This window comes from Austrofundulus limnaeus, unplaced genomic scaffold (genome assembly GCF_001266775.1).
Source record: "Austrofundulus limnaeus strain Quisiro unplaced genomic scaffold, Austrofundulus_limnaeus-1.0 Scaffold2507, whole genome shotgun sequence".
NCBI classification, from domain to species: domain Eukaryota; kingdom Metazoa; phylum Chordata; class Actinopteri; order Cyprinodontiformes; family Rivulidae; genus Austrofundulus; species Austrofundulus limnaeus.
The window spans coordinates 3169-12708 of NW_013954909.1; the positions used below are offsets into that span (position 1 = coordinate 3169).

Sequence of the window (9540 nt, forward strand, 5' to 3'; positions counted from 1 at the left end):
TGTAGACCTGCAGACCCACAGACCCGCAGACCTGCAGACCCACAGACCTGTAGACCTGCAGACCCATAGACCTGCAGACCTACAGACCCGCAGACCCACAGACCTGCAGACCCACAGACCTGCAGACCTGCAGACCCACAGACCTGTAGACCTGCAGACCCACAGACCCGCAGACCTGCAGACCCACAGACCTGTAGACCTGCAGACCCATAGACCTGCAGACCCACAGACCTGCAGACCTGCAGACCTGCAGACCCACAGACCTGTAGACCTGCAGACCCACAGACCCGCAGACCTGCAGACCCACAGACCTGTAGACCTGCAGACCCATAGACCTGCAGACCTGCAGACCTGCAGACCCACAGACCTGTAGACCTGGCCCACTTCATGACACATGTAAAGTTTTCTGGTTTACAACCAGCAGGTGTGAAAAGTGTAAATGTGAGTTAAACATCAGAAGCGGTCTGGAACCAAAGCGGACCGTGTGAAGTCCTGAAGGAGTCGTTAGCTGTTAGTGAAGAACAAACATGCAGAACAACAGTTTTTATCAATAAACAGCTGATGAAGAAAAAACTGTTAGAAGAAGAAAAGATGATTGAAACTGTGAGGGACAAAGATTCAGTGAAGGTTAGAGAAGAGACGTGTCCTGTCGGGGACAAAAAGTCCACCGTCCTCCAGGAGGAACCAAACACACCAACACCTCGTCATGATGAAGCACGGAGGAGGAGGAGGAGGAGGAGGGTTTCAGTCGACCTTCATCTTTGTTTTTACTGAACAATAAAATCTGAAGGAAGGTGGACTTTGTCCCCCAGGACCTCCTGAGGACTGAGTCTGAGACTCACAGGTCTGCAGCCTGAAGCAGGGGGGTTAGAAGCTCGGACCAGGGACCAGCTGGTTCTGGTTCTGGGTTAGAAGACGTGGACAGAGACAGAGTCCGGTCTTGGTTCTGACTGACCCGGCGGGCTGGGCTGCGGCCCCTGGAGTCTCTGAGGGGGCTCCTGCTGGGACTCTCCTGCCGCATCACTACCGGCTCAGAGTACTCCGGTTCCGGGACGCAGGTGATGCGGACTCGGGGGACGTGGAGGTTGTCCCTGGGGGGGCTGTCGTGGGCGGGGTAAGAGNGAACATTGGTTTTAGACTGGTCTGGTTGTCCTTACTCAGAGGTGCTACATTTAACTTTTAATTTATTTAAAATAAAATATAAATTAATGTTTTAACTCTTGTTAAAAAATAAGTGTTTGTTTATATATTTATGAGGTTCTATTCCTAAATAGGTAGGGGAATTTAAAAAGGAAAAACTTGGGTACTCAACAGGATAAAACTGGGGAGCCACTGGGGTGGCCAGCTTATTCTCAGGGGCGTCCATGGCCCCCGCTGCCCCCCACCCCCCCTGCTGGCGCCCCTGGACTAGGGACGCACCATACAGTATATCGGCATTAACATCGGTATCGGTCTGATGAGTAAAACATTATCAACAACCGATGATGATTTCCAGCTTGTTGCTGTTTGTGTTTCTGTCATGAGCAGGGAATGGCTGGTGGAGTGGTATCTGTTTGATTATGATGGTGATAAGTGATGCTGCCCAGTAAGGATCAGAGCTGTAAAGCAACTAAGTACAAATACTTTGTTACTGTACTTAAGTAGATTTTTGGGTATCTGTACTTTACTTAAGTAATTATTTTTCAGCCTACTTTTTACTTTTACTCCTTACATTTTTACACAATTATCTGTACTTTCTACTTCTTACATTTATTTTAAAAGACAAGAAGTAGAAAGTCCTTTCTCCTATTTTGTTTTGGCTTGTTAGTGTTAAAAAATATTATCCTAAAAAACGGTGCATCCAGGATGGAGTGAATTTAACTGTAGTTGGATGAGAAGTATAAATGAGAAGTCTGCTCTGATTACTCTATTGAACTGGCGTACATATGTTTTATATATTTTGTTATATACTTTTGCTTTATCCTTTGTGTTTTCTTTATTTGTCATATTTTATACTTATTGTAGCTTTACACCAAGGCAAATTCATTGTCTGTGAATCCTGTTGATTGACAACAGCAATAAAACTGATTCTGATTTTAAATCTATACCATTCTGATACTGTTATTAATTTGTACACAGTCCATCATAGCTGCACGTTTTTAGAAAAAATATTTTTTGGAGAGGTCACCTCCCAATAAATGTATTTTGGAAAATCTAACCGCTCATTTTTACTCAATACTTTTACTTTAAACACTTGAGTATATTTTATGTCAGAAATTTACTTCTGATACTTAAGTACAAAAATAATCTGAAACTTTAAGACTTTTACTCAAGTAATATTCTCAGAGGAGACTTTAACTTTTGCCAAAGTAATTTTATGATAATATACTTGTATTTTTACTTAAGTATCACTTTGAGGTACTTTATAAAACACTGGTTTTAGTTAAATGTGATAACTTTGAACTAAACAGAAAGCATCAGGTGAGTTTAGGACGGACGATGTTCTGCTGAGACCCTGTCAAAGGTCAGAGGTCAGCCCACCCGTTGASTGACGTACCAACAGAGGTGGGCATCTCGCCCCACTGCAGCACCACGTCTTTGGTGATGCGTCCGTAGGTGTTGACGTAGACGCCTTCGTCCTCGTAGCACAGCAGCATCTCCATGCCGTCCGTCTTGGGCAGAACCACGATGGCGTGTGGGGTCACCTGACCCTGGATCTGTTAGTGTGACACACGGGGGGGGGGGGGGGTGAGAAGGTGCTGAGAGAGGAAACTGCTGCAACCATAAATTCCCCCACTCCTCCAGCCATGCAGTCACCATGGAAACAGACATGAGCACAGGCTGATTCATGACCGCCAACAGCAAGGWGAGGCGGTTGCTATGGTTACCGCCTCCTTCCTCCATCCATCAGTGACTGTAACTAAACCAGGGTTGGAGAAGGACATGGGCTCCACCTGCTKCATCACTTCTTCAAACTTTAAATTCACTCGTTCACCCACACGATGATGACATTCCTTTAACAAACTCCCTGATTATTCACCTGATATCGCACAATATTTCACCACATCCATCTATTCCCATTCAATATTTATAATTTTATTAATATAGTTCCCACTCTTACTTTAAAAAATTCAGTCATTTTCCTTTCTCTTCTTTTTGAATTAATTATTTCCAGCCGTACTCGTCTACATGCTGAGTGTTTAATTCCATTCATTCACAGAATAACTCATTCACTTCACTACTTAAAAACTCACATTTAATCAAGCGGATTTAAATTAAATTATCCATCTATAACCTAGATTATCATTACAGCAGATCTCCTTAATGAGCCGGTCCTCATAATGTAAGGAGTTACTAAATAAAAAAAGAAAAGAAAAAAATTCTACCTAGATTACTGAGATGCATCAGAATCACTAAATTATTTCATGCATGTTTCCACATGTCAAACTTATTTCTTGRTTAAGTTGTTACCTTAATATTTATCTAGTTTAAAACACTGGAAAAGGCCCTCATAATAAAAAAGGTCCCCATAAGGGAGCTGATGRATATAGGTCCCCAAAATGAAGATATACCAGAACACAAACACACACATGTTAACACAATCGTGTGTGTGTGTGTATGTGTGTGTGTTTGTAGAGTGAAGAGAGCTCTAGATACTTCCTACTTTCAAAGTTTTTGCAATAATTTTTAATTAGTTTGCAGTGTTGAGACAGGTCCTCATGATACAAAGGTCCCCATAAGGCAGGTAATAAACAAATGTCTCAAAAATGCAGCTTTACTGGAACACAAACACACACACATCAACACAGTCTTACATGTGAGGGGATGTAAATGTCATAAGTGTTTCCAGAGTCCACATCGATGACYTGGAAACCAACACTGGAGCCGTAGATGACCTTTAACCTCTGGCCCTCCTCCACGGTCAGGTCTACGAGCTGAGGACGATGCTGCAGATCTGTGAAAGACTGGAGATAAAAAAAAGATTCAGCTGATGAAACAAAGCCTCACAGACCACCAGTTATAATGTTAAACTGTGTTTTTCATATATTAAAACATGAAGCTGTCTTGTTAGCTCTTATTMTCTGTAATACAAAAACGTTTAGTTTTTTTATGTTACCTTAAAGGCCATAAACTTGTGATAAGGTTTAGGTGCCCAAGCGTAGATTTCAACTGAGTTCTTTAAAGCAATCACCAAGAATTTAATCCTCTCATATTTCACTGCAGAACAACACAAAAATCAGTTAGAGATAAACACAAACATTCTCACTGTCGATTTTCTGTGTTAAAATGAAAATAAAAGGTGTTGTAGAAGGTTATTTTGCTGACAACYCACCAACTTTGTAGTGCACGCAGCCCTCCAGATCTCCCACTGTGATCCAGCCCTGTTTCTTCTCCACTTCTGGGTCGTTGTGTAATATCCTGTTCCTCAGCCAAGACAGGTAGTAAACTCGCAGCTTATTCTTCTTCCCTGGTTGAGAAAATGCAYGAAAAAAAACAACATCTCCTCAAAACAATATCACACTTATTATCACGGTTGTGTAAGAGTGAGGTGTTAGATTTCAGAAACTTAAGAGTTTCATTTGATGAAGAGAAGCTGAGCTGCTCAGTCTGCTGCTGCCCCCACGACTCCACTGGATTAGAGTCTGATTTTATTAAAGCAGAGAAGAAAACTACAAAATAACCCAGACAGAAGAATAATATTGAAGTATTGCAGATTGCCTGCTGATATTAATGCTTGAGTTTTAAATGAAAATCTCTATAAATGTAAATCAAAAAGTACTTTTTATGCATCAAAACAAAATATTTTATTGTTTTTAAATCTAAACAAACCAAATGATGAGATTTAACGTGGTAAATTTCTTTATAGCCACAGTTCATAGAAGCGCTATGGGCGTAATTTGGGAGGGGATTAGGGGGATTATGACCCCCACAATAATTTGATCTATTCAATATAACCCCCTCAATAAAATTGCAWAATTTGCTCCAACGCAATATAAATGGACTGCATAGCACCAGGGAAATACATATGTTTGGAAAATTAAGAAATTTTGCATAATACACCCTAAAAGTGTAAAATAATTTTTATTAATTTCCTTTAAAAAGAAAACAATTTTTATACACAAAACAAAACAAATTTACATACAACAAAAATTACAAATCAAATAAAATGAGAGGTAGCAGAAGAAAAAAACTAATTATAAAAAAAGTATCTAATCCTATTTTTCAAAAATAAATAATAATAACAAACCATAAAATCCAATGATAGAAACAAATCAAAGCAAAACAAAAACTTCAATTCCTCAAACAGTAATACCTATAAATACACATTATACAATCTTATATATCTCCAACAAACCCAGCCTTCCCAGGTGAAAAAATTTTATACTAAGTATACCAAATCTAAGTATAATTTAGTTTACTTGAAGTCGCGCTAATCATCAGTATACTTAAAAAGTGCTATTTTGGAACAACTAATTTAATACTAAAGATACTTTAGTTGTATTTAAGTTGTACAAAAGCACAKTTTTAAGTGTATTAAGTATACTTTTAAATACAAAAATGGAACAACTTCAAATATACTTAGTACACTTTAAGTAAATAGACAAAACTATACAGGTCATGGTTTTATTACTATTACTAAAATATTTGTTACTGTTGGAAAAAATGGGGAAATCTTTTTTTCTTAATTGCTGAATGGATTTGGAACATAAAAGGTGCAGAGTGAATACAAAGAAAACATGAAAGTTTAGTAAATCACGGTAAAATCATTACGATGTAATTTAACCCCAAAATATCCTGAACTGTTTTACAAAGTAAATGATTTAATTAATAAATAAAAGTCTTGAAATTTGCCCTTTAGGGAGTAAATATGATGAGCTGTGGGATGCACTGACCTGAGATGGTGACCAGGACGTTGAGGCCCTCCAGGACGTCCATCTGCTGGAAGCGCCTTCGGTTGATCAGGTTGTAGACTTTGCCCTGGCCGCTTCTGTCCAGCAGCATCAGGCCGTTCTCTGTCCCCACCAGCAGGTTCACGCCTGCAAACACAAATGTCTGGTTTCCTGGAGCCACAGGGGGATTTATATAACACTGAGCTGTGGTTTCTGTCCCCTCACCCCACAGAGCTGCACACAGGATCTCCGAGTTGAAACGCTTCTTGTACTTTCGGATCTCGGGCGTGTCGCTGTGCGGACGGATGTTGGTTGGGTTCACGTTGACCACCGAGAMCTTCCGGGCCTCATTGAGCCTGGCCTCCTCCTGCTCCTGCTTCAGGAGCTCATCGGCGAACAGCGCTGCGGGACAACAATCCAATGATTCAGAATGAATACAGCTTTTTGTTTACATCCTTCTGAAAGTGAACTCCTCATTGATGCAGTGTTAAAACAGGTCCTCATAATACATAGGTCCCCATAAGGGAGGTGATATATACAGGTCCCCACAATAAAGATTTACCAGAACACATGTTAATGCTGTCGCGTGTGTAGAGGGCAGGGGGCTCTAGATACCTCCTACTTTCAAAGTTTTTGCATTAATACTTAATTAGTTTGCAGTATTAAGACAGATCCTCATGATAAAAAGGTCCCCGTAAGGCAGGTAATAAACAAAACGTCTCGACATTGCAGTTTTACCAGAACACAAACACACACAAACACACACAAACACACACACACACACATCAATTTCTGAAAGTGAACTCCTCACTGATGAGGACCAGAGAGACCTGCAGTCGTGCTTTTATCGTCCTCATCTGTCGGAGAAGTCCCGTAAACTCTCGGATCCACGAAGGGAGTGAAGGAAGCTTTGGACCCTCCGCTGCCTCCCATCCCGAACTGTGGAAAGAAAACCATGACATTGTCAGGTTGCTGGTCAGGGGGAGCAGGGACGTCATGGATCAGAGGCTGCAGAGCTGAAATCAGGACAAAATGTTTCCCTTCAGTCTTTCAGGAAGACTCTGGATCTGAGGCCGGCAGATTCAAACAGGAAGGCATGAAAAGCAGGTAAACGTGTAACTGCCTGTGTCTGAGTGTTTGGAAGGTGACACGGTGGAGCAGCGGTTAGAGCCGTTGCCTCACAATGAGTAGGTCACAGGTTTGTTTTCCCGTTCTCCCCATCTTATCTTAGTTATTGCCAGATGTTAGAATATTTTACTAACAGACCAATAAGCACAGACACAGGTAATTACAACACCTGCGTTTTCTGGCAGCAGGTGAGAAAATAAGAACAGGTCCTGGATTTAAAGCATCGATTCTCATATTTGAGTTTATTATTGTTCTATTCTTTCGTCAGGTTGAGTTTAAAGCACCAAGCTGTTGGCGGGGGCGGGGTTTGCAGACAGGTGACAGGGTGAGGAGAGGAGGAGGAGGCGGGGGTAACGGGTCCGTCAGGTTCAGGTAAGGCGAGGGGGGAGGGTTGCAGGTTTTCAGGGGACCAGTGGCTCCACCTACTTGGACCCCAGAGGCGTCCCCGGGGGAGGCCAGAGGGGAGGGGCTCTGTTGCACCAAATCTGGGAGATTGGTGTTGCCGAGGAATGAACTAGCGTTGCCAGGGAAACCGTTGCTGGCAGCAGAGCTCCGCCTCCGTCCCCTATGCCTCTGGAAGTAGAGAGAAAAGGGGCGGGGCTAATGTGCAGTGAGGCTTTGATTGACAGGTCAGGTTTAGCATACTGTATTATGAAAATGCTTTTTGTGTCACTTATTTATGATTACACCACATATGGCGGTTAAAGATTCATCTCAGTTTATTTTCATTTATTTATAAGTCACAATAAATAATGTTTTGGGAGTTCAAACAAAATAAAACAAATATTTAAAATAAAATCATTTAAAGCCATTCAGTCACAGAAACTAAACTCTTATAGTATCATAAATATAAATTAACACAAATTCAAATACAGTGGACGTGTTTACACAAGAAATGAAAAGGTTTCTATAATTACATTTTTTGTCAAAATAAAAAGTTAAGTTTTGATCAATTTAACATGTGTTTAAAATGAAATAATACAAATAGGGAAGTAAATAAATAAAAAATATTTTAAAAAGTTTTTATTTATACCAAATTTAAAGTTCTAATATTAAGACCCTAAGACATTTATTTTTGTCTGTTTTGTTGCATTTATTGAAACAATGACTTTATTGAGCCATTTATTTATTTCTGTATTCATTTTTAACTTTGACGCTTCTGGTCTTCTATATATTTGTGAAATTTTAACGTTTAGTGACTTTTTTCATGATGTTAAACATTTTTCTGATTGTACAGTTTGTAATTTTTAGTTTGTTAATTAAAAGTTATTCAGTATAAAACACTTTTCATTAAAGAACATTTAAGGACAACTCATTAAAATTGAGTTTATTACTCAATATTAAATCATTTATGAAAAAAGTTGATCCAAATAACAATTTTTATTAAATTAAAGTAAAATCATGAAGATTTGAAAACATCTGAAGAGTCTTTATCAAACTGTTTTTCCTAAAAATAAAGAAAAATGAAATAAATCAACTGTTGTTGATTAAAATAATCGGCTTTGAAGAACAAAACAATCATTTTGTCCTGTTTGTGTTTCAACAGAACCTCTGGACGTCCAGTTTTCTGGAGCCAGCAGGATTTTACTCGTCAAAGGTCAGAAGTCAAAGGTCAGAGGGCGTGTCTCACCTCTCGCATCATCATGGTGCTGTCCTGGGAGTTTTCTCCGTACGAGTCATCGTGGGCATCGTTGTGGCCGCCCATCACGCCGAACGACTCGTTCGCACTCTGACTCGCCGGAGGCCTGAGAGACAAAAACATCAAATAAAACTTTATTTATTTACCTGCAGACAAACTCCTGGTTGTTTGTGTTTTAGCAACATTGTGATTTGTTTCGGGGCTAAAGCTGAAGAGACTGAGCTCACATGATGCGCGGTATGTCGCTGACGGCCACCGTTCCATCGTTGGCACCGCCCTCTCCCTCCTCATCCTCGCTGCTGTGCGAATCCTCGCTGGATGAAGAGTAGTCGGTCACTTTGACGGGCGGGCGGCTCGTCTCCTCCCCCTGACGCAGCTCCCTCAGCTCTTTGGCCAGAGCTGTCAGGTCCTGCAGGACCAACAAGCTGCCGTTAGGACTTCAAAATAAAACTATCCAGGTTGTTTTTACCAAAATAAAAGCCTGAAGAGATGGCTGGGCTGCAGAAGATCCAGGGATTTAAAAAAACTGAAGCAGAAACCAAGTGAAAGGAAAAAATGAGACAACATGCAGGTTTTTAGTAAAATATTCAAATGTTCATCATGAGGAGGGTGGCAAGCAGGAGAGTTAAAGGTCAAAGGTCAAACATGGAGCAGCCACAGGTCAACAGACCCGGGTCTGTGATGGGTCCGATTGTTCACCATCTGAAGCTTTTAGAAGATAAATCTTTATAAAGACTTGTTTTAAATCTAAATTAAACTTTAACAAGTTTAATGTCACTAATTTTGTTTAGTTATTTGTCTTTAAATAAAATAAGAACTAATGAATTTAATGTGAAAACATTTTAATTCAGTTGTTTCAGATATAATATATAATCCAAACTTTTTAATTTGTTGAAAAAAATA

At 40.2% G+C, this 9540-nt stretch overlaps 1 protein-coding gene across 1 annotated transcript in view; it reads right to left on the reverse strand.

Annotated features, from left to right (window-relative positions):
* LOC106511094 (TRAF2 and NCK-interacting protein kinase) overlaps positions 1–9540 on the reverse strand; it is a gene marked incomplete at both ends in the record, with an annotated part of 15240 nt that overhangs the window by 1524 nt on the left and 4176 nt on the right. Inside the window, 10 exon segments of the mRNA XM_013999840.1 lie at positions 2537–2696; positions 3795–3944; positions 4097–4197; positions 4313–4447; positions 5874–6017; positions 6096–6272; positions 6701–6809; positions 7425–7571; positions 8629–8743; positions 8865–9046. Coding sequence (XP_013855294.1) covers positions 2537–2696; positions 3795–3944; positions 4097–4197; positions 4313–4447; positions 5874–6017; positions 6096–6272; positions 6701–6809; positions 7425–7571; positions 8629–8743; positions 8865–9046 — 1420 coding nt within the window.